Raw genomic sequence first — 26,422 nt, forward strand, 5'->3', positions numbered from 1 at the left:
AGTGGAGGACAGAAGAGCTTCTTAAAGAAGAAGTTACAGGTCTGTGAGAGCCAGAAATCTTGCTTGTTTGTAGGTGACCACATACTTATTTTCCACCATAATTTACAAATAAATTCTTTAAAAATCCTACAATGTCATTTCCTGGATTTTTTTCTTCTCATTTTGTCTCTCATAGTTGAAGTGTAGCTATGATGATAATTACAGACCTCTCTCATCTTTCTAAGTAGGAGAACTTGCACAATCAGTGGCTGACTAAATACTTTTTGGCCCCACTGTATATATATATATATATATATATATATATATACTGTATATATATATATATATATATATATATATATATATATATATAGGCAGTGATGGGAATTATGGCTTCTTGACAGGAGCCGGATCTTTTGGCTTGGTTCCTTTTAAAGAGCCATTCAAAAAGTGAATCTTTGCGCTGCTAGGTAAACTATAAGACATCCCCGATATTAACATCAAATTTGCATTAAATGTAGGCCTAATTCAAACATCACTTAAATAAGAAAGATTAATTTCAAAAGGCAAAAAACTACAGGGAAGAGACATTTTAGAAAAATCCTTTCTTGTACAAAGATGTGACTGAGTTTGATTCTGCTTTAAAACATAAGCACAATGAAATAATCAGATTTAACCTAATTAATCAAGTTTATAGTTTATTTCTCAATTATTTGTTATTATACTACTAGCTCTCGTGTGTGTGTGTGTGTGTGTGTGTGTGTGTATATGTGTGTGTGTGTCGCTCGCTCATTCTCCGCGATACTGAAAGTGTTTTCGGATTTGAGTGAGTGCGCGTGTTTAGCGGAGCAGCCTGGTGATGTCAGGAACGAGATCAGTGAGATTCAAACACAGATCTGCTCTGACAAAAGCGAGAGAGCTACTGATAACTTTACTGATAACTTTACTAATAACGTTTCGGAAATTTCGAGATGGAAACTGCGAACGTGAAGTATAGACTTAATGAAGTACGGTGTCTGCATAGCCCCGAATATTTTTAAAAGCACATTAGTTTAAATACAAGTTGTTTTAATTAAACTGATTTTATTAAAACAGAATTATAAGAACTTTGAAACAGATTTTATTAGTAATTTACACATTTTGTTTCATATTATTTTTTATTTATAATTATTAAATGATTTATTTTTTCGGTCCATGTAATTACTTTTCCGAGATTATCTGGCGTACCACCAGTGGTACGCGTACCACAGTTTGAGAACCACTGATCTAGTCAATGTCTGTGAGGAATTTGGCCACTGGCCAGTCAAAGTACAGCAGGCATTTCGCAGAACCAGTTACCACTTACTTATTATGAATATTCAACACAATGGTTATTTTCAAACCTTCAATTATTTGTAAGCTTTTTTCCTTTTGCAAACGTAAGAGCACAATACCATAATACTGTATGACAGATAAGAATCTCATTGAGGTTATGTGTAGAAGACTAACATAAGTGTTCTCTTTCCTGCAGCATTGAAGAGCCTTCTGTGCAGTGAAGAGTATCGCCTCATGCCTCCACCTAAACCTAAACGCAATCCCAGCACTCAGCTTAGCACTTCCTTTGATGAGTCTTACATCCAAAAACATAGCAATAAGTTCAAGTCCAGCACTTTGCCAAGGCAACAGAAGAAATCATTATCTCAAAATCAAAGCTGTGCTTTGGACACTGATGAGGAGACTGAGCCTGTTTATATAGATATGGTGGGAAACATTCTGCATGACTTTCGGCACTTTACTGGACACAATGCCGATGAAGAGAATGATCAGGGAGAAAGTGTGTATGAGGAGATGAAATACCCTATCTTTGAAGAAGCAGCCATATCTACTGAACACATCCAATCTTGTTTGAAGCCATGTTCAAATCCTGCAGTTTTAGATGAAGCACTAACTAAATCAACCCAGCGTGGGCCACATGGTGACATACCTGCCCCCTTTCCTAATTTACTCACTCAAAAAGCCCCCTTGCTTGAGTTCCCCTCTGCACCAACTCAGTGTTCCCCAAATTCAGATGAATCCCCCCTTACTCCACTAGATGTCACCAAACTTCCTATGCTAGACAATTGTGGCTTTGGTAAACCCAGCAACTCCTCAACAACTGGTGACTCTGGACAAGCATTGCCAGGGCAACAGTCTATGGGGCAACACAATCTTAAACAACACAACCATAAAAAGTCAGAAAATAAAGAACCCCAGTCTACCCAGACAATCACTGCATCTGGTCGTTCATCTGCCCCACCGTTGTTATCAGCATCAAACAAGAGTAGTGGTTCCTCTGCAGCTCATGGTTACCCTCGCAGCCACTCTGCCTGCCCATCTCCCTTAAGCATGGGACAGGTATCGACACCTCTTAGTCTTAAATGTCCACCTTATGATGCTCTGTTGACTGGCACAATTCCACTTAGTACCTCCAGAGTCTTGCATAGATCCTGCGAGAGCGGACACCTTTTAGGCTCCTCCAGCATTTATGGGGGATCCATGCAAAATGTTTCCACTGCATCAGTTGGGTCAACCTCAGGGTCTGGAGCCCGATCACCGACTAGTTCACTGGATGAGCTCAGCAACATAACTACCTATAGCAAGAACATGCTGAGAAAGGATTCTGGAGGGCACAAGAGCAAGGAGCTCAGTGAGAGTGAGTTACTCATATTTTGATACATTTGACCACACTGGACCCTAGCCAATTTTAACATGTTTTCTGAAAAAATATATACAGAATATTAGAGCTAAAAAACGACTTGCTTCTGCTTTTTAATGTGCCAGCAAACCATAATTCAGTGATAACTAACCTGATTTTTTTTTCTTTATTTTAAGATGATTCTTGTGTTTTTAAGCTATACAATATCTGAGCTTTTTACAGATAGTAAACCAGCCAGGAGTGCTATAAAGCCATAAGTGGACATTTTCTGTTTTGTTACTTTTTACTGTAGTGCTATAGTTACATCAAACAGAAAAGTTACAACATGCTACCGAAGAAGCAAAATGTAAAATGCCTCTTCAGATTTTAGGACATATGCTGTCGGAATTGTTACAGATTTTTCTGGCACTGTGTGATGAGAATCAGTGTATGGGAGTGCAGCAAACAGTGGGTAAAGAGCTTAACATAGCAGCAGACAGTGGCGACACAAAGAACTAGACCAAAGGATCATGTTGATGGAGATGCTACTGTAAGTACAGCTGATAAAAGTGAGCAGTGAGTACGATTTGTAGCTAAACCCAAACATCGTGTCATGTATATCATATATAGTCTATACCATAGCCCATCCAGCTAATGCTAAATTGTACACTGCTGCTCAGTAACCACAGCACAAAGCTAGATCAGAATATCACTCTCACTCCCTACAGTTGCAAAACAGATACAGTGGGGCCAAAAAGTATTTAGTCAGCCACTGATTGTGCAAGTTCTCCTACTTAGAAAGATGAGAGAGGTCTGTAATTTTCATCATAGGTACACTTCAACTATGAGAGACAAAATGAGAAAAAAAAATCCAGGAAATCACATTGTAGGATTTTTAAAGAATTTATTTGTAAATTATGGTGGAAAATAAGTATTTGGTCACCCACAAACAAGCAAGCAATTTCTGGCTCTCACAGACCTGTAACTTCTTCTTTAAGAAGCTCTTCTGTCCTCCACTCGTTACCTGTATTAATGGCACCTGTTTCACCTCGTTATCTGTATAAAAGACACCTGTCCACAGCCTCAAACAGTCAGACTCCAAACTCAACCATGGCCAAGACCAAAGAGCTGTCGAAGGACACCAGGAAGAAAATTGTAGACCTGCACCAGGCTGGGAAGAGTGAATCTACAATAGGCAAGCAGGTTGGTGTGAATAAATCAACTGTGGGAGCAATTGTAAGAAAATGGAAGACATACAAGACCATTGATAATCTCCCTCGATCTGGGGCCCCACGCAAGATCTCATCCCGTGGGGTCAAAATGATCATGAGAACGGTGAGCAAAAATCCCAGAACTACACGGAGGGACCTGATGAATGACCTGCAGAGAGCTGGGACCAAAGTAACAAAGGCTACCATCAGTAACACACTACGTCGAGAGGGACTCAAATCCTGCAGTGCCAGGCGTGTCCCCCTGCTTAAGCCAGTACATGTCCAGGCCCGTCTGAAGTTTGCCAGAGAGCATATGGATGATCCAGAAGAGGATTGGGAGAATATCATGTGGTCAGATGAAACCAAAATGGAACTTTTTGGTAAAAACTCAACTCGTCGTGTTTGGAGGAAGAAGAATGCTGAGTTGCATCCCAAGAACACCATACCTACTGTGAAGCATGGGGGTGGAAACATCATGCTTTGGGGCTGTTTTTCTGCAAAGGGGACAGGACGACTGATCTGTGTTAAGGGAAGAATGAACGGGGCCATGTATCGTGAGATTTTAAGCCAAAACCTCCTTCCATCAGTGAGAGCATTGAAGATGGAACGTGGCTGGGTCTTCCAGCATGACAATGATCCCAAACACACCGCTCGGGCAACAAAGGAGTTGCTCCGTAAAAAGCATTTCAAGGTCCTGTAGTGGCCTAGCCAGTCTCCAGACCTCAACCCCATAGAAAATTTGTGGAGGGAGTTGAAAGTCCGTGTTGCCCAGCGACAGCCCCAAAACATCACTACTCTAGAGGAGATCTGCATAGAGGAATGGGCCAAAATACCAGCTACAGTGTGTGCAAACCTGGTGAAGACTTACAGGAAACATTTGACCTCTGTCATTGCCAACAAAGGTTATGTTACAAAGTATTGAGTTGAACTTTTGTTATTGACCAAATACTTATTTTTCACCATAATTTACAAATAAATTTTTTAACAATGTGATTTCCTGGATTTTTTTTTCTCATTTTGTCTCTCATAGTTGAAGTGTACCTATGATGAAAATTACAGACCTCTTTCATCTTTCTAAGTAGGAGAACTTGCACAATCAGTGGCTGACTTTTTGGCCCCACTGTATGAACTGTAAGGCTTTAGTGAGAATTCCAAATGAAGAGAACATAACACAGTGTCAACCAGTCATAGTACCACAGAAAAGTTACAGCAGACACCCTTATGGCTGCATGATTACAATACAATAACATGCAAAACTTTTACAGTATGTCTTAAATCAATTAACCTTCTTTTCCAAAAACATTTCAGTCGTTTTGTTTGTCTTTTTCCCATTTTTGTTGACTTTTCTTCCTAAAGTCTATTGTACTTCATTTCCACACTGCATTGACTTTTATATTTTTTCCCTTTTTTCCTATCTCCTTTTCCACTGCCCATGGTATATCTTGAAGCACTCATTGTGCAACGGTGCTTTGTATTTCTCACATGCATTAGTAGTGCGTTTGTCATAGTAACAACATCTCTAAAACTGGTGCATCATGGTTGACTGGTCAGTGAGAAGCTTTGTTCTATGTTCCATATTTACCATGAGCAGCCAGTAAAGATCCAGTTTCATTGTTCGTAGATTTCTTGCCAATATGACCTGTTTACCCCTTATGACTTATACCCCTTATCAAAGTGAACCTAAAAGAAAGAACAGAGTAGAAAGTACAACTACAAATATGCATGTATATGTACTGTTATCCTGTCATCAACCTTGTTTTCTTATTGTCTGACCACACTGAACAAAGTAATTGTAAATGCACACATCAATACTAGACACCTTAAAGATGATGTGTACTTTGATACAGTCATCCTCTTCTCATGGTGCAACCAGCTCTGGTCATGTGACAGTATACACTAAATATGTAACACTGTACATATTTCATTGAGAAAATTTATTTATTTTAATATTTGCTGGAAATGCATTGATGCATCATTCACTTACATTTTTAAAGCCTTATAACTGAAACTATTTTATGGTCAATATTGTGATTGATGTTGTTAAATGGATTTTTTATTTATTTATTAGGATTTTAACGTCATGTTTTACACACTTTGGTTAGATTCATGACAGTCATAGACAATTTAGTACCTCCAATTCACCTCACTTGCATGTCTTTGGACTGTGGGAGGAATCCGAAGCTCCCGGAGGAAACCCATGCAGACATGAGGAGAACATGCAAACTCCACACAGAAAGGACCCAAACTGCTCCACATGGGTATCGAACCAAGCACCTTCTTGCTGTAAGGTGACAGTGCTACCAACCAAGCCACCTTCTGCTCTATTGAATGGGTTAAGGTTGAGCACCAGTCCCTAGCTGCCTTAGATCCAACAAGTAATACCTCTGTTTTATTTGAATTAAGTAAGTCTTTTATCTTACACAATCTTACAAATTGTGTTAATGGCTTTGGTTGATATACTGTATATACAGCTGTTGTCTGCATAGCAGATAAAATTGATGCCATGTTCATGAATATTTTTTCCTAATGGTAGCATGTAGAGTGTAAACAAAAGAGATCTTACTACTGACCCCTGGGGAACACCATACTTTACTCTTGTACAAATTACAAATTGAGAGCGGTCAGTCAAATAGGATTTATACCCAAGAGAGTGCAAGTCCTGTGTATCACACACTGCACTAAGATATAATAGAATGAGAAAAGGGATGCATCCATTATCAGAGGACATTAATAGATCATTAACTACCCTAATTAATGCTGTGATTGGGTCTAAATCCTAACTGAAAATGTTAACTGTTTTTGTGCAGATAAAAAACATAATTGTTGGGAAACTGTTTCTCTAGAGACAAAAGGAAGACTTAAAATCGACCTATAATTAGAACGCATTTTTATCAGGTGTTTAATGACAGCACATTTCAACAATTTAGGTACAAAGAGATGGAGGCTAAGAGATGTATTTATCAAGGTAAGCAGGGGCTCTATAATGACAGGGAGTAAATTAAGTAAAATGAGTTAAAACAGTATACATGATGATGGCTTTGATGATTTAATTAATGCAGTAGCTTATGGAAGATTGGCTTAAAGAAATTTAGTTAAATATCTTTGTTGGACAAGGCAAAAACAAAAACCATTTGGGTAAGTGCTAACAAGCCTGACAAATGGAGGCTCATTGCTAGTAAACAATTTTATTTAACTCTGTTTTAAACATCTGAAACTCAGTCATAAAGTGTAGACAAAACTGAAATAGCTGTTTCTATGTTTGTGTGCAGAGTAGCCATGTGCTGATTAAATCCAAAAGTGCACAATTACTAATCATGACGTATTGCACTTTAGGTCACTGGTGAACAAAAGGTGTTTAAATCAAACACAATTTGTTAAGTGATATAAAGGTTTTCTTATGATGAAATCGACATTTTACAATTGGGAACATGAGTGTTTGTCTTTACCCATTTCACTGGTGTTTACTCTGACATTTGTCTTCAGAATTGCGTTGTGTAGGCCCACACACACACACACACACACACACACACACACACACACACACAAACACACACACACTAGACACTTGCCAGCTGTAATAATTGAAAAGCTTTCATCTGCTAGTGAAGCAATATCCTTAATGCATTCAGAGTAAAAGAGAGACATGATAAATGTGATCACTAATGGGTTCCCAGTAAGGGAGGCATACAGAGTGAAAGAGAGTACCTAGTTAACCTTCAACCTTGTTTAACCTAATAGATTCATATTTAGATAGATAAAAGAAAGGTGAAACACATATTATGGCCAGACTGTGTCCAGATTTTAAATTTGTAATGTAAGTTCCCAACATTAATATATATACAGTGTATCACAAAAGTGAGTACACCCCTCACATTTCTGCAGATATTTAAGTATATCTTTTTATGGGACAACACTGACAAAATGACACTTTGACACAATGAAAAGTAGTCTGTGTGCAGCTTATATAACAGTGTAAATTTATTCTTCCCTCAAAATAACTCAATATACAGCCATTAATGTCTAAACCACCGGCAACAAAAGTGAGTACACCCCTAAGAGACTACACCCCTAAATGTCCAAATTGAGCACTGCTTGTCATTTTCCCTCCAAAATGTCATGTGATTTGTTAGTGTTACTAGGTCTCAGGTGTGCATAGGGAGCAGGTGTGTTCAATTTAGTAGTACAGCTCTCACACTCTCTCATACTGGTCACTGAAAGTTCCAACATGGCACCTCATGGCAAAGAACTCTCTGAGGATCTTAAAAGACGAATTGTTGCGCTACATGAAGATGGCCAAGGCTACAAGAAGATTGCCAACACCCTGAAACTGAGCTGCAGCACAGTGGCCAAGATCATCCAGCGTTTTAAAAGAGCAGGGTCCACTCAGAACAGACCTCGCGTTGGTCGTCCAAAGAAGCTGAGTGCACGTGCTCAGCGTCACATCCAACTGCTGTCTTTGAAAGATAGGCGCAGGAGTGCTGTCAGCATTGCTGCAGAGATTGAAAAGGTGGGGGGTCAGCCTGTCAGTGCTCAGACCATACGCCGCACACTACATCAAATTGGTCTGCATGGCTGTCACCCCAGAAGGAAGCCTCTTCTGAAGTCTCTACACAAGAAAGCCCGCAAACAGTTTGCTGAAGACATGTCAACAAAGGACATGGATTACTGGAACCATGTCCTATGGTCTGATGAGACCAAGATTAATTTGTTTGGTTCAGATGGTCTCAAGCATGTGTGGCGGCAATCAGGTGAGGAGTACAAAGATAAGTGTGTCATGCCTACAGTCAAGCATGGTGGTGGGAATGCCATGGTCTGGGGCTGCATGAGTGCAGCAGGTGTTGAGGAGTTACATTTCATTGAGGGACACATGAACTCCAATATGTACTGTGAAATACTGAAGCAGAGCATGATCCCCTCCCTCCGGAAACTGGGTCGCAGGGCAGTGTTCCAGCATGATAATGACCCCAAACACACCTCTAAGACGACCACTGCTTTATTGAAGAGGCTGAGCGTAAAGGTGATGGACTGGCCAAGCATGTCTCCAGACCTAAACCCAATAGAACATCTTTGGGGCATCCTCAAGCGGAAGGTGGAGGAGCGCAAAGTCTTGAATATCCGCCAGCTCCGTGATGTCGTCATGGAGGAGTGGAAAAGCATTCCAGTGGCAACCTGTGAAGCTCTGGTAAACTCCATGCCCAGGAGAGTTAAGGCAGTTCTGGGAAATAATGGTGGCCACACAAAATATTGACACTTCAGGAACTTTCACTAAGGGGTGTACTCACTTTTGTTGCCGGTGGTTTAGACATTAATGGCTGTATATTGAGTTATTTTGAGGGAAGAATAAATTTACACTGTTATATAAGCTGCACACAGACTACTTTTCATTGTGTCAAAGTGTCATTTTGTCAGTGTTGTCCCATGAAAAGATATACTTAAATATCTGCAGAAATGTGAGGGGTGTACTCACTTTTGTGATACACTGTATATATACAGGGCCGGAGTGGGCCCCTTTTTCAGCCCGGGAGTTTTATGCCCAAACCCGGCCCACTTTTTCCACGGAGGAAAAATTTGAATAAATGAAACAGCAGCTAGCTCTTACAATGACTTTTTATTGGGTATAAGTTCAGGTGTATGTTGGTAAGTTAACAGAAAACACTTCACTTAAACATGTTTAATTCAAATTTAAATCAGATAAAGATTTAAAAGGTAAAAAATGTGATAAAGATGAAAAAGTATTTACATTTGTACATGAGGAATAAGTTGAAATAAAAATTTAAATAGCATTTGTCTTTTCAACAGAGAGGTGCTCTATTGTTAGGTTTACACTAAACTCTTAAGTAGCTTCACTATTTAGTAGGCTACCTACAGCATCAAAAGCCTCCTAAGCAGTGCACTTTATTAATAACGGTGTCATTGTCTATAGACATGAAACATGGCTTATCTGCTGCTCTGAGGTTAAAAAAAAACATTTCATTAAGAGTTAGCCTGTTTTGCTGAATAACATAACATGCTTAAAGTTTTTTTTGTTTTTAACAATTTAGCCTATATTATGATGGTGTAAAATTGATAGTGATTTAGGCTATTTGTCTTCATTTCTTAAAATAAAATAGGCCATCGTGCTGACATCTTTCTGAATGTCTGAACAATTTAACATATATCATGTACAGTATATTCTCTACGTTATATTTTACATTACAAATAACCATCTTAGTTTAAATAAATCTGTTAGAATATCCTCTACCTGTCCCTTCAGTAGTCATGGATCATCAGTACAGTAGTGTCGGAACAAAAACATTACATTAATGAGTTAGGTTATTTAATATATCACACTTCAAATTATGTTTATTATTTTCAGCTTGAAACTGGATATTTGTGATTAATGCTGTGTATTGGGTTCTACAAAATGAACTATGCTAAGTTGACTTGGCTATGTTGCGCAATACCGGCTGCATGGGGTCTGTCCTCTGGAAAACATGTCTGTTAATTTGGCACATTTGGCAGCATCTTCTTCCATTGCCTTTCTTTTTTTTTTTAACCTGGTCTTTTTGGCTCCACCTGGCCTCTTCCTGCCCTCCATCACCACCGACTTGTGCTATTCTGTTGCTATATTTACTTTTACCGGCGCTCCAGAACAGACGCCTCATGGGCCAAACCAACTTAAACATATGGGAGGGGGGGATTCCCTCAGATGGTAGAACCCATCTAATCTACTGCGATGTAGGGGCTGCGCTGTCAGATAAATGGAGAATGAATGCAAGAATAAGATTAGATAAGTGACAGATGAGTGTCAAAATTATTTTTCCCAACCGGCCCAAACTTGAGACTGACATGAGCCGGCCCATCGGGAATCCTCCCGAATCTCCCGATTAGCCACTCTGGGCTTGTATATATACAGTGTATCACAAAAGTGAGTACACCCCTCACATTTCTGCAAATATTTCATTATATCTTTTCATGGGACAACACTATAGACATGAAACTTGGATATAACTTAGAGTAGTCAGTGTACAGCTTGTATAGCAGTGTAGATTTACTGTCTTCTGAAAATAACTCAACACACAGCCATTAATGTCTAAATAGCTGGCAACATAAGTGAGTACAGCCCACAGTGAACATGTCCAAATTGTGCCCAAATGTGTCGTTGTCCCTCCCTGGTGTCATGTGTCAAGGTCCCAGGTGTAAATGGGGAGCAGGGCTGTTAAATTTTGTGTTTTGGGTACAATTCTCTCATACTGGCCACTGGATATTCAACATGGCACCTCATGGCAAAGAACTCTCTGAGGATGTGAGAAATAGAATTGTTGCTCTCCACAAAGATGGCCTGGGCTATAAGAAGATTGCTAACACCCTGAAACTGAGCTACAGCATGGTGGCCAAGGTCATACAGCGGTTTTCCAGGACAGGTTCCACTCGGAACAGGCTTCGCCAGGGTCGACCAAAGAAGTTGAGTCCACGTGTTCGGCGTCATATCCAGAGGTTGGCTTTAAAAAATAGACACATGAGTGCTGCCAGCATTGCTGCAGAGGTTGAAGACGTGGGAGGTCAGCCTGTCAGTGCTCAGACCATACGCCGCACACTGCATCAACTCGGTCTGCATGGTCGTCATCCCAGAAGGAAGCTGACGCACAAGAAAGCCCGCAAACAGTTTGCTGAAGACAAGCAGTCCAAGAACATGGATTTCTGGAATGCCCTGTGGTCTGACGAGACCAAGATAAACTTGTTTGGCTCAGATGGTGTCCAGCATGTGTGGCGGCGCCCTGGTGAGAAGTACCAAGACAACTGTATCTTGCCTACAGTCAAGCATGGTGGTAGTAGCATCATGGTCTTGGGCTGCATGAGTGTTGCTGGCACTGGGGAGCTGCAGTTCATTGAGGGAAACATGAATTCCAACATGTACTGTGACATTCTGAAACAGAGCATGATCCCCTCCCTTCGAAAACTCATGGCAGTTTTCCAACAGGATAACGACCCCAAACACAACCTCCAAGATGACAACTGCCTTGCTGAGGAAGCTGAAGGTAAAGGTGATGGACTAAACCCAATTGAACACCTGTGGCACATCCTCAAGTGGAAGGTGGAGGAGTTCAAGGTGTCTAACATCCACCAGCTCTGTGATGTCATCATGGAGGAGTGGAAGAGGATTCCAGTAGCAAACTGTGCAGCTCTGGTGAATTCCATGCCCAGGAGGGTTAAGGCAGTGCTGGATAATAATGGTGGTCACACAAAATATTGACACTTTGGGCACAATTTGGACATGTTCACTGTGGGGTGTACTCACTTATGTTGCCAGCCATTTAGACATTAATGGCTGTGTGTTGAGTTATTTTCAGAAGACAGTAAATCTACACTGCTATACAAGTTGTACACTGACTACTCTAAGTTATATCCAAGTTTTAGTTCTATAGTGTTGTCCCATGAAAAGATATAATAAAATATTTGCAGAAATGTGAGGGGTGTACTCACTTTTGTGATACACTGTATATACAGGGGTTGGACAAAATAACTGAAACACCTGGTTTTAGACCACAATAATTTATTAGTATGGTGTAGGGCCTCCTTTTGCGGCCAATACAGCGTCAATTCGTCTTGGAAATGACATATACAAGTCCTGCACAGTGGTCAGAGGGATTTTAAGCCATTCTTCTTGCAGGATAGTGGCCAGGTCACTACGTGATGCTGGTGGAGAAAAACGTTTCCTGACTCGCTTCTCCAAAACACCCCAAAGTGGCTCAATAATATTTAGATCTGGTGACTGTGCAGGCCATGGGAGATGTTCAACTTCACTTTCATGTTCATCAAACCAATCTTTCACCAGTCTTGCTGTGTGTATTGGTGCATTGTCATCCTGATACACGGCACCACCTTCAGGATACAATGTTTGAACCATTGGATGCACATGGTCCTCCAGAATGGTTCGGTAGTCCTTGGCAGTGACGCGCCCATCTAGCACAAGTATTGGGCCAAGGGAATGCCATGATATGGCAGCCCAAACCATCACTGATCCACCCCCATGCTTCACTCTGGGCATGCAACAGTCTGGGTGGTACGCTTCGTTGGGGCTTCTCCACACCATAACTCTCCCGGATGTGGGGAAAACAGTAAAGGTGGACTCATCAGAGAACAATACATGTTTCACATTGTCCACAGCCCAAGATTTGCGCTCCTTGCACCATTGAAACCGACGTTTGGCATTGGCACGAGTGACCAAAGGTTTGGCTATAGCAGCCCGGCCGTGTATATTGACCCTGTGGAGCTCCCGACGGACAGTTCTGGTGGAAACAGGAGAGTTGAGGTGCACATTTAATTCTGCCATGATTTGGGCAGCCGTGGTTTTATGTTTTTTGGATACAATCCGGGTTAGCACCCGAACATCCCTTTCAGACAGCTTCCTCTTGCGTCCACAGTTAATCCTGTTGGATGTGGTTTGTCCTTCTTGGTGGTATGCTGACATTACCCTGGATACCGTGGCTCTTGATACATCACAAAGACTTGCTGTCTTGGTCACAGATGCGCCAGCAAGACGTGCACCAACAATTTGTCCTCTTTTGAACTCTGGTATGTCACCCATAATGTTGTGTGCATTGCAATATTTTGAGCAAAACTGTGCTCTTACCCTGCTAATTGAACCTTCACACTCTGCTCTTACTGGTGCAATGTGCAATTAATGAAGATTGGCCACCAGACTGGTCCAATTTAGCCATGAAACCTCCCACACTAAAATGACAGGTGTTTCAGTTATTTTGTCCAACCCCTGTATATATATATACAGTGTATCACATAAGTGAGTACACCCCTCACATTTCTGCAAATATTTCATTATATCTTTTCATGGGATAACACTATAGACATGAAACTTGGATATAACTTAGAGTAGTCAGTGTACAGCTTGTATAGCAGTGTAGATTTACTGTCTTCTGAAAATAACTCAACACACAGCCATTAATGTCTAAATAGCTGGCAACATAAGTGAGTACACCCCACAGTGAACATGTCCAAATTGTGCCCAAATGTGTCGTTGTCCCTCCCTGGTGTCATGTGTCAAGGTCCCAGGTGTAAATGGGGAGCAGGGCTGTTAAATTTGGTGTTTTGGGTACAATTCTCTCATACTGGCCACTGGATATTCAACATGGCACCTCATGGCAAAGAACTCTCTGAGGATGTGAGAAATAGAATTGTTGCTCTCCACAAAGATGGCCTGGGCTATAAGAAGATTGCTAACACCCTGAAACTGAGCTACAGCATGGTGGCCAAGGTCATACAGCGGTTTTCCAGGACAGGTTCCACTCGGAACAGGCTTCGCCAGGGTCGACCAAAGAAGTTGAGTCCACGTGTTCGGCGTCATATCCAGAGGTTGGCTTTAAAAAATAGACACATGAGTGCTGCCAGCATTGCTGCAGAGGTTGAAGACGTGGAAGGTCAGCCTGTCAGTGCTCAGACCATACGCCGCACACTGCATCAACTCGGTCTGCATGGTCGTCATCCCAGAAGGAAGCTGACGCACAAGAAAGCCCGCAAACAGTTTGCTGAAGACAAGCAGTCCAAGAACATGGATTACTGGAATGCCCTGTGGTCTGACGAGACCAAGATAAACTTGTTTGGCTCAGATGGTGTCCAGCATGTGTGGCGGTGCCCTGGTGAGAAGTACCAAGACAACTGTATCTTGCCTACAGTCAAGCATGGTGGTGGTAGCATCATGGTCTTGGGCTGCATGAGTGTTGCTGGCACTGGGGAGCTGCAGTTCATTGAGGGAAACATGAATTCCAACATGTACTGTGACATTCTGAAACAGAGCATGATCCCCTCCCTTCGAAAACTGGGCCTCATGGCAGTTTTCCAACAGGATAATGACCCCAAACACAACCTCCAAGATGACAACTGCCTTGCTGAGGAAGCTGAAGGTAAAGGTGATGGACTAAACCCAATTGAGCACCTGTGGCGCATCCTCAAGTGGAAGGTGGAGCAGTTCAAGGTGTCTAACATCCACCAGCTCCGTGATGTCATCATGGAGGAGTGGAAGAGGATTCCAGTAGCAACCTGTGCAGCTCTGGTGAATTCCATGCCCAGGAGGGTTAAGGCAGTGCTGGATAATAATGGTGGTCACACAAAATATTGACACTTTGGGCACAATTTGGACATGTTCACTGTGGGGTGTACTCACTTATGTTGCCAGCCATTTAGACATTAATGGCTGTGTGTTGAGTTATTTTCTGAAGACAGTAAATCTACACTGCTATACAAGCTGTACACTGACTACTCTAAGTTATATCCAAGTTTCATGTCTATAGTGTTGTCCCATGAAAAGATATAATAAAATATTTGCAGAAATGTGAGGGGTGTACTCACTTTTGTGATACACTGTATATATATGTGTGTGTGTGTGTGTGTGTGTGTATGGGGTGTCCTAACTTTTTCACATGACTATATATATATATACAGTGTATCACAAAAGTGAGTACACCCCTCACATTTCTGCAAATATTTCATTATATCTTTTCATGGGACAACACTATAGAAATGAAACTTGGATATAACTTAGAGTAGTCAGTGTACACCTTGTATAGCAGTGTAGATTTACTGTCTTCTGAAAATAACTCAACACACAGCCATTAATGTCTAAATAGCTGGCAACATAAGTGAGTACACCCCACAGTGAACATGTCCAAATTGTGCCCAAAGTGTCAATATTTTGTGTGACCACCATTATTATCCAGCACTGCCTTAACCCTCCTGGGCATGGAATTCACCAGAGCTGCACAGGTTGCTACTGGAATCCTCTTCCACTCCTCCATGATGACATCACGGAGCTGGTGGATGTTAGACACCTTGAACTCCTCCATCTTCCACTTGAGGATGCGCCACAGGTGCTCAATTGGGTTTAGTCCATCACCTTTACCTTCAGCTTCCTCAGCAAGGCAGTTGTCATCTTGGAGGTTGTGTTTGGGGTCGTTATCCTGTTGGAAAACTGCCATGAGGCCCAGTTTTCGAAGGGAGGGGATCATGCTCTGTTTCAGAATGTCACAGTACATGTTGGAATTCATGTTTCCCTCAATGAACTGCAGCTCCCCAGTGCCAGCAACACTCATGCAGCCCAAGACCATGATGCTACCACCACCATGCTTGACTGTAGGCAAGATACAGTTGTCTTGGTACTTCTCACCAGGGTGCCGCCACACATGCTGGACACCATCTGAGCCAAACAAGTTTATCTTGGTCTCGTCAGACCACAGGGCATTCCAGTAATCCATGTTCTTGGACTGCTTGTCTTCAGCAAACTGTTTGCGGGCTTTCTTGTGCGTCAGCTTCCTTCCGGCATGACGACCATGCAGACCGAGTTGATGCAGTGTGCGGCGTATGGTCTGAGCACTGACAGGCTGACCTCCCACGTCTTCAACCTCTGCAGAAATGCTGGTAGCACTCATGTGTCTATTTTTTAAAGCCAACCTCTGGATATGACGCCGAACACGTGGACTCAACTTCTTTGGTCGACCCTGGCGAAGCCTGTTCCGAGTGGAACCTGTCCTGGAAAACCGCTGTATGACCTTGGCCACCATGCTGTAGCTCAGTTTCAGGGTGTTAGCAATCTTCTTATAGCCCAGGCCTTCTTTGTGGAGAGCAACAATTCTATTTCTCACATCCTCAGAGAGTTCTTTGCCATGAGATGCCATGTTGAATATCCAGTGGCCAGTATGAGAGAATTGTACCCAAAACACCAAATTTAAAAGCCATGCTCCCCATTTACACCTGGGACCTTGACACATGACACCAGGGAGGGACAACGACACATTTGGGCACAATTTGGACATGTTCACTGTGGGGTGTACTCACTTATGTTGCCAGCTATTTAGACATTAATGGCTGTGTGTTGAGTTATTTTCAGAAGACAGTAAATCTACACTGCTATACAAGTTGTACACTGACTACTCTAAGTTATATCCAAGTTTCATGTCTATAGTGTTGTCCCATGAAAAGATATAATGAAATATTTGCAGAAATGTGAGGGGTGTACTCACTTTTGTGATACACTGTATATGTTAGGACACCCCATGAAAACCTTTGTCTTTTTGAACATTTAAACATATAAACATTTGAGCTTCATTTGAACAGTACTGAGAGATGGAGCTTATATAACTAAACAAAAACAATGTTAAAAATTACTTTTAATCACAAGTTGTAAAATGTAATGAACACAAATGGAAATGTATTGTGTTGTGAGGAAAAAGTTAGGACACCCCCACATTTATTACTTCCTAAAATATCTAAAATTTGGTGCACCACATCAGCTGCAATGATTAGACCATCGTTAGAGGACATTGGAGTTTTATTTAAACCTCAGACAGTTTGGTTTGCTCCTGATTGTTGAAGTGAGTGTTATCACCATGGTGAGATCTAAAGAGCTCTCTGAGGCCTTCAGAAAGAAGGTTGTAGATGCATGTGAGTCTGGGAAGGGATTTAAAAAGATCTCAAAACCAGCCATTCCACTGTCTGGAACACTGTGAAGAACATTTAAAACAACTGCCAACATGGCCAGGTCAGGCCGTCCTAGCAAATTCAGCCCAAGAGCAGACTGCAAGATGCGTAAATACGTCTCCAAACTCTCCTTTATAGAACCCATGATGAATTCTTCATTGTATCAGAGGATGCTTGAGGAAAATGTGGGACAACCTGTCCAAAAACTGAAACTGAAGCAGAAGTGGACCATGCAGCATGACAACAACCCAAAACATTCCAGTAAATCCCCCAAGACTGGCTCAAAAGAAAGAAATGGAGAGTTCTGGAATGGCCAAGTCAAAGCCCGGATCTTAATCTTATTGAGATGCTGTGGGGGTTATTTAAAACAGGCTGTGCATGCACGAAACCCCTCAAACCTCACACAGCTGAACAAATTCTGCATGGAGAAGTGGGAAAAACTTTCCCCCAGTCGATGTCAGAGACTGGTAGATTGTTATAGGAAACATCTAATTGAGGTTATTTCAGCCAAAGGGGGAAATACCAGCTATTAGGGCATAGGGTATCCTAACTTTTCCTCACAATGAATTTCCATTTTTGTTCATTACATTTTACAACTTGTGTTTGAAAGTAATTCTTTCAGTTTTATTTGTTTAGTTATATAAGCTCTATCTCTAAATACTGTTTAAATGAAGCTCAGACGTCCATATGTTTAAATATGTTTAAAAAGACAAAGGTTCTCATGGGGTGTCCTAACTTTTTTACATGACTGTATATATTGATGAAATATCCGATAAGGTCCTGATTTACCAAGACCCAGTTAAGGAGTACACATCTGCTATTGCTATTACAGTTTTGCCTAAATATGTACACTGCTCAAAAAAAAAAAAAAGGAAACACTTAAATCACACATCAGATCTCGATGAATGAAAGATTCAAGTTGAAAATTTTTACTGATTTAAATTGTGTAATTAGTGAAGAACAAAATTACATAAGTCAGTGGAAACCAAAATCATCAACCCATGGAGGGCTGGACTCAAATTACTACCGAAAATCAAAGTAAAACATTGAAATCATAGGCTCATCCAATTTCCGTGATTTTCATCATGGCAACTCTTAATGTTACTCAGTAGTGTGTATGGTCTCCACGTGCCTGTATGCACTCCTAGCAACGTCTGGGCATGCTCCTGATGAGTTGGCGGATGGTGTCCTGAGGCATGTCCTCCCAGACTTGAATCAGGGCATCAATGAGCTCTTGGACAGTCACTGGTGGCTACGGATACACTGATACATAAAGTCTCAGAGGTTTTTAATTGGATTCAGGTCTGGGAAATGTGAGGGCCAGTCAATTGCATTAATGCCTTCATCGTCCAGGAACTGCCTACACACACGGTGTCTTCGGACTCTTTCACATCTGTCACGTGCTCAATGTGAACCTGTTCTCATCTGTGAAGAGAACGGGGCACCAATGGCGGACCTGCCAATTCTGGTGTTCTCTGGCGAATGCCAATCGAGCTGCACAGTGTTGGGCTGTGAGTACAGGTCCCACTAGAGGACATTGGGCTCTCATGCCACCCTCATGGAGTCTGTTTCTGACAGTTTGTTTAGAAATATGCAGTAGCTCGCAGGAGGTCACTTAGTATGGCTCTGGCAGTGCTCCTCCTGCTGTATTGATGCCCTTCTACGGCCCTGTCCTGCTCTCCACCTCATGCTACCAGTAGTGACAAGGACACCAGCAAAACTCAAAACTACAGAAGAATCAGTCAGGAAGGATAAGGAGAGAGTATTTGTCTGTGACCACCACCTGCAAAACCATTCCCTTTTTGGGGGTTGTCTTGCTGTTGCCTCTTCAGTGCACCTGTTTTCACTTTTTATTTGCACCAAAGCAGGCGAACTTGATTCACAATCGCTTTTGCTTCCTAACTGAGCATATTGAAATCCCTGAAGTTTAACTTACTTTGTGTTATACTGTGATGTTTCCTTAATTTGAGCAGTGTCATTTGTTGTATGTAGCTTTAAAAACAATTTGTCTTCCCCGTCTTCTGTTTTTTTAGCATGTTGCCAGTTTTTTTATTGCCTTTGTAAATATTATCCTTATGTCCCCTTCTTGTTCTAAAATGCATGTTTATTAAATAATTTACTAGTTACAAAAATACCATAATCACATAAAATACTGACTACAAAAATGATATTGTTTTTTTTTAATGTGATTTTATTTTGCACACGTGGTATTTTTTCATTGTTTTTTTTTTTATACTGTCTTTTATGTGTATGTAGTTAAGGTGAAAACCAGAAGCCATAGCTCTGACAGTAAAGACCAAGCCTTGCGTAACTCTCCAAAGCGGCTGGACTGGGACACACCGTCAGGACAATCTGCTACTCCAACTAACCTGGGACACCCCTCCCTCAGTCCAACCACCATGCTTGCTGGTGGAGCCTCAGGTAATTTACCATTATGTTATGGATACTCTCAGAATCACTGCTGGGTCAATGTATGAATTTTTAAGGCTGTCTGAAAATGGATACCTTTTATGGACAGGTTAATGAATTCAAATGATTTTTTAATGATTTTGCCCCTATAGCTTTGTTCTTTTGTCTTCTTTACTTAATTTATTAATATTTTTTGTTTTAAATATGATTTATTTATTTATTTATTGTTGATATGCTATCATTAACAAATTGAATAAGTGAGTCTGTGACTCACTATTACTAATAACAAAAATGTGGGAAAAGTTAGACCTACTTTTCATGGTAATATAACAAGAGGCTGTCGTTGCGCAAATACTTTCACACCAAACTGTTAAACTAACACAAAACTCTCAAAGAAAAATGTCAGAAACTGGATTTATTTAGAAGAGAAATAGGCTACAAACTTTATTTTAGGTTTTGGTCAAGAGGCATCAAACCTGGCAAAGACTGGGATCAAATGCATCTCAATGTTCATAAACGTCTTATTTTTATACAGTTTTTTAGGGGGATGAAGAACAATCCTATCCTTAGATTAGCCAAAAGATAGTTTATACACATCTCCAAGTGGTGGATGTTTACTTTTTTAAAAAAGATTACCGACCTCACGGCCTTGCACTGTCCTGCACCACGTGGCACAGACTGAATCCTGACTTTCAAGCTTTACTTACTAAGGTACTGGAATTTTACATTCTAAGCCTAAGATTCTGATACTTTTAATTCTAAGCTTAACTTCTTATAATAAAATGAATTAACAATATTCTCTTGATTTAAAAGACATTTTTCAAGTTAATACATAATTTATCCTATCATTCCTCAGCCATAGGAAACTCGAAACTCATGAGCCAATTTTTTAATCATCAGTCAATTTTACTTTTTAATAGAGAGGAAACTCCCATTCTACCAACCTTTTTGGCACAATAGTGCACTCAACAACTGAGTTCGGTGCGGGATGAGTCACAGAATGAGTGCTTATAGTAGGTTAATTATGTTCATACCATAAGCAATACCATAAGTAATGCATAGATAATCAGTGAATCATTAAAATATTGCCAAACCAACAAGGGTAATCTAATACCATCAATGTATGGACAAAAGATAAACAAATATAGTGACAAAGTAAGAATCCAAAAAATAAGTAAAAATAAAAGAGTAAATATTAAAATCCATAAAAAATCCATAAGAATCAACAAAATAATAACAGTAACTTATTAAATGAATAAATGAGTAAATAAATAAGTAGAAATACATTAAATACTGAAATACATCAGTTCTGTAAATAAAAGAGTAAAAATATACAACACTTTCCCTGTCATATGCCCCCTTTTATATTACTTTAAGCACAGGACAATTAGACAATAATTATGCAAAGTGCCAAATTACCATTTCACAGTTAGTTAACAGAATGGTAAGCTTCACGCAGCTGTGCGAGAGACAAAGGTGTGTCAGCTGGCACAGCTAATTGAAAGAGGTTACACAGCGTACCATGCTGATTATTTCAGAAAACAGATCTGCATAACAGAGTTACTTCCACAAAGCCATTTTACTGGTACCGGCTACACCAAGGCCACATGTTAACATGCAGCTGTGAAATCTCTGCACATCATAATCAGACTGTCATTCTTTACCCAACTTATTGGATGCAGATTACAAATCATAGTCTGCCTCGTAGCTAGCCAGAGTTTTAGAAATTGAAAACAATAATCAAAACTTTAGTCAAGTTTACAAAGCTTAACTGCAAAAGTAATAAGTAAAATGATAAATGTAATGATGAACATAGATAATATTGAATATATGCCACATGATAAATGATTACCACGATCTTGATGAACATGCATTTTTCTCTCTTTCTTCTGCCTCTTGTGATTTTACACCACATAGAGAGGCTTGCTGGTGGGCCTTGTAGAGGCTACTAGCACTTCACCATGGCCTACTGTAGTTGTTTGTCACCTGAAGATTATCTTTTGCAGAAATTTTGCCTTGTAGTATTTGGGATTGTCCACTAATGTACAGCATCCCAGTACAAAAAGAATCAAAAGCAATACAAACAAAATCATTCCCATTTTAAATAAAATAGATTTCTGTTGGCCAGAAAATAACCAACTAAACCATCTCTTGCATCCCTTAGTTCAAGTAACCGATCTATTATTTTAGTGAAATTATCTTTCTCATTTACATTTTCGGCATTTAGCAGACACCTTTATCCAAAGCGACTTACAGTACAGTATACAGTCTGAGCAACTAAGGGTAAAGGGCCTTGCTCAAGGGCCCAACAGAAGCAACCTAGCAGTGGTGGGGCTTGAACCAGCAACCTTTGGATTACCAGTCCTGTGCCCTAACCACTAGGCTACAGCTTGCCCTGTAGCCTATGTTACAGCTATGTTCTGTAACAGCTTCAGCTTTCTCAGCTATGTTCTTTGGGATATAGGTACAACATTTGTCACCAAACAAAACATAAACCCCTTCATCTGGAGTAGCTAACCCTACAGCTGGGTTTTCTCTAGAACATTTACGTATGTCAATTCAGGCGCTGAAAGAAAAACATCAAACTCTTTTTGCCTAGCACTAGTCAATACAAAAAAACTGGATGTTAACAATGCTGAAGTAGCCACTCAGGTGGCGCAGCGGTAAAAACACACGCTGCAACCAGAGCTGGGATCTCGAATACATCGTATTGAATCTCAGCTCTGCCTTGCCGGCTGAGGATGAGCAGCCACATGAACAACGATTGGCCTGTTGTTCAGATGGGCGGGACTAAGCCGGATATGGGTCTCTCTCTGTCAGACTGGTGCAATTATGACCTCTGCTGGCTAATTAGAGGAGCCTACACAGAGATGTGGAAAGAGTGCTCTTAGGGTGTGTCTCTCCGTACACAACGCTAGGTGGCACAACACTTGTCAATGTGTGGGTGATAGGATGCATATGGCTTGCTGCCCATGTGTCGGAGGGGGCGTGGGTTAGCTTTGATCTCCTTGGTCAGAGCAGGGATTGGCATAGGCGGAGAGGAAGCATGATGCAATTGGGCAATTGGACGCGTTAAACGGGGAGAAAAAGGGAGAAAATGCATTAAAAAAAACAATGCTGAAGTAAGCGATTGGTTGTGTGCTGAAGTAAGCAATTGGTTGACTTTGCCCATTATTCTCATTGCTAGCACGGGGGTGGCATAACCATTTTTTGCTGTCACATAAAATCACAAAATATAATTTTGAATAGATTGGGTTTGCCAGTGCTAGAAGTAAACCTAAGTCTGCCATAACATCTTCAAAAACCTGATCTGCCTCATCACCCCACACAAACAGCCATTTTGATTGTCTTCCTAATGGAGCTGTTTTTAACGCAAAGTCACATATCTACTGTCTGCCATACCCAGCACTCCTTAGAAATGTCAACATCTCAGGTATAGTCATTGGCACTGGTGCATATTGCACTGCTTTTATGCTGGCATGGCATAATAAATCTTTCACCTCCTCTGAGAGGTCTACCTAAATATTCCACTTCCCTTGCAATTCATTTTATTTATTTTTTTAATTTATTTTATGTATTTTTTCTGCTAATGCTGTCAGCACAGTAATGGAATCTTACTCACACTGGTCTTTGGTTGAACTGTAAATTAACAGGTCATCTACATACTGTAAGAGTGTGCCACTTCAATGTCACATAAATCTGCTGCTACCACTCTATTAAATATTGATGGACTTTTGCAGTAGCCTTGTAGTAACCTAGACAAAGAGGTACCTCGACTGTTCATGCAGTGGTATGCTAAATAATGCCAAACACAGATCAATAACTGTATAATATTTGGTTCCTGCTATGTATGTTGCGCAAAGTATGTGAATATGGTACGACATTACAGTTGCTTTCAGTCTCGATTAGGACACCTGCTTCTATCAACCCCTTAACTGTAGGCATTATTCCTTAATGTGCAGCAGCACTGAGTGGGTACTGTTTTTGAAATAGGAGTTGCACATTTGGTTTTAGTTGAATCTAGACTTCTTCTCTAGACTTTACCAAACCTATACCAGTGTGGTGTTGTCCACAATTTGGTTGGCACTTTTTAAAATAATTCTTTGTGTTTGGGACTTCTAAGTTACCCTGTCCACCAAAACTCTATCTAGCATTGTTCTTTTACCTAATTTCATGACTATCTTATAGTATGACTATAGTAGGAGCACTTTGTATTTAATTACTGACTGTAGTCCATCTATTTCTCTACATACAGTGTATCACAAAAGTGAGTACACCCCTCACATTTCTGCAAATATTTTATTATATCTTTTCATGGGACAACACTATAGAAATAAAACTTGGATATAACTTAGAGTAGTCAGTGTACAACTTGTATAGCAGTGTAGATTTACTGTCTTCTGAAAATAACTCAACACACAGCCATTAATGTCTAAATGGCTGGCAACATAAGTGAGTACACCCCACAGTGAACATGTCCAAATTGTGCCCAAAGTGTCAATATTTTGTGTGACCACCATTATTATCCAGCACTGCCTTAACCCTCCTGGGCATGGAATTCACCAGAGCTGCACAGGTTGCTACTGGAATCCTCTTCCACTCCTCCATGATGACATCATGGAGCTGGTGGATGTTAGACACCTTGAACTCCTCCACCTTCCACTTGAGGATGCGCCACAGGTGCTCAATTGGGTTTAGTCCATCACCTTTACCTTCAGCTTCCTCAGCAAGGCAGTTGTCATCTTGGAGGTTGTGTTTGGGGTCGTTATCCTGTTGGAAAACTGCCATGAGGCCCAGTTTTCGAAGGGAGGGGATCATGCTCTGTTTCAGAATGTCACAGTACATGTTGGAATTCATGTTTCCCTCAATGAACTGCAGCTCCCCAGTGCCAGCAACACTCATGCAGCCCAAGACCATGATGCTACCACCACCATGCTTGACTGTAGGCAAGATACAGTTGTCTTGGTACTTCTCACCAGGGCGCCGCCACACATGCTGGACACCATCTGAGCCAAACAAGTTTATCTTGGTCTCGTCAGACCACAGGGCATTCCAGTAATCCATGTTCTTGGACTGCTTGTTTTCAGCAAACTGTTTGCTGGCTTTCTTGTGCGTCAGCTTCCTTCTGGGATGAAGACCATGCAGACCGAGTTGATGCAGTGTGCAGTGTATGGTCTGAGCACTGACAGGCTGACCTCCCACGTCTTCAACCTCTGCAGCAATGCTGGCAGCACTCGTGTCTATTTTTTAAAGCCAACCTCTGGATATGACGCCGAACACGTGGACTCAACTTCTTTGGTCGACCCTGGCGAAGCCTGTTCCGAGTGGAACCTGTCCTGGAAAACCGCTGTATGACCTTGGCCACCATGCTGTAGCTCAGTTTCAGGGTGTTAGCAATCTTCTTATAGCCCAGGCCATCTTTGTGGAGAGCAACAATTCTATTTCTCACATCCTCAGAGAGTTCTTTGCCATGAGGTGCCATGTTGAATATCCAGTGGCCAGTATGAGAGAATTGTACCCAAAACACCAAATTTAACAGCCCTGCTCCCCATTTACACCTGGGACCTTGACACATGACACCAGGGAGGGACAACGACACATTTGGGCACAATTTGGACATGTTCACTGTGGGGTGTACTCACTTATGTTGCCAGCTATTTAGACATTAATGGCTGTGTGTTGAGTTATTTTCAGAAGACAGTAAATCTACACTGCTATACAAGCTGTACACGGACTACTCTAAGTTATATCCAAGTTTCATGTCTATAGTGTTGTCCCATGAAAAGATATAATGAAATATTTGCAGAAATGTGAGGGGTGTACTCACTTTTGTGATACACTGTACCTTTTTAGCCTGCTTTCACCCTGTTCTTCAATGGTCAGGACCAACACAGAGTAAGTATTAACTAGGTGGTGGATCATTCTCAGCACTGCAGTGACACTGACATGGTGGTGGTGTGTTAGTGTGTGTTGTGCTGGTATGAGTGGATCAGAAACAGCAGCGCTGCTGGAGTTTTTAAATACCATGTCCACTCTATTAGACACTCCTACCTACACTGCAAAAAATGTGGAGTAAGATTTACTTAAAAAAACTTTTTCCACATACAAACTGCTAGTAAATTTAACAGACCATATATTCAAGTAAAAGATACTCACAATTTTATGTGGATTTTACTAGAAATTCTTCAGTAAAAGTTACTTTGCTACACACTGCTTCAAGTATATTTTAATAGCTGTATCTTAGTAGATTTTACTTAAACATTGCAGCACTAAAAGCATTAAAACATATATTATAAAATGCTAAATAATTTTACATTATTCAATTCAACATCAATTATTACCATATACAAAAGCTACTATGACAGACAGACAACATTTTTTGTCAAACCTTTTTTATTTGTTTTGCTCAATTAATCGAAATACATTTTCACTTACAGTTCAGTGGACAAAATGTCTTTCAAACAGCATGTTTTCTAAAGTCTCACTACACTAAAGTAAAACTGTAAATGGAAAACAAACTATAAAAGTGTCACAGTGTAAGGACAAAATAAATAATATCAATCTTTCAAACATTTTTCTGAAAACTTGCAGTAAAAAATAAAAATAGATGCAAGTAAAAGTGCAAGAGAAACCCTCACTCCAGGTGTAGTTATCCTCCTGAACTCATCTTTCACCTAAGAAAAAGATTAAAAAAATAACATAA

At 40.7% G+C, this 26,422-nt stretch overlaps 1 protein-coding gene across 1 annotated transcript in view; it reads left to right on the top strand.

Annotated features, from left to right (window-relative positions):
• nyap2a (neuronal tyrosine-phosphorylated phosphoinositide-3-kinase adaptor 2a) overlaps positions 1–26,422 on the top strand; it is a 62,021-nt gene that overhangs the window by 22,086 nt on the left and 13,513 nt on the right. The window contains exons 3-4 of the mRNA XM_063017116.1: positions 1,490–2,650; positions 19,567–19,731. Coding sequence (XP_062873186.1) covers positions 1,490–2,650; positions 19,567–19,731 — 1,326 coding nt within the window. The remainder of the gene's footprint in view (positions 1–1,489; positions 2,651–19,566; positions 19,732–26,422) is intronic.

Source organism: Trichomycterus rosablanca, chromosome 20, assembly GCF_030014385.1.
Source record: "Trichomycterus rosablanca isolate fTriRos1 chromosome 20, fTriRos1.hap1, whole genome shotgun sequence".
NCBI lineage: Eukaryota > Metazoa > Chordata > Actinopteri > Siluriformes > Trichomycteridae > Trichomycterus > Trichomycterus rosablanca.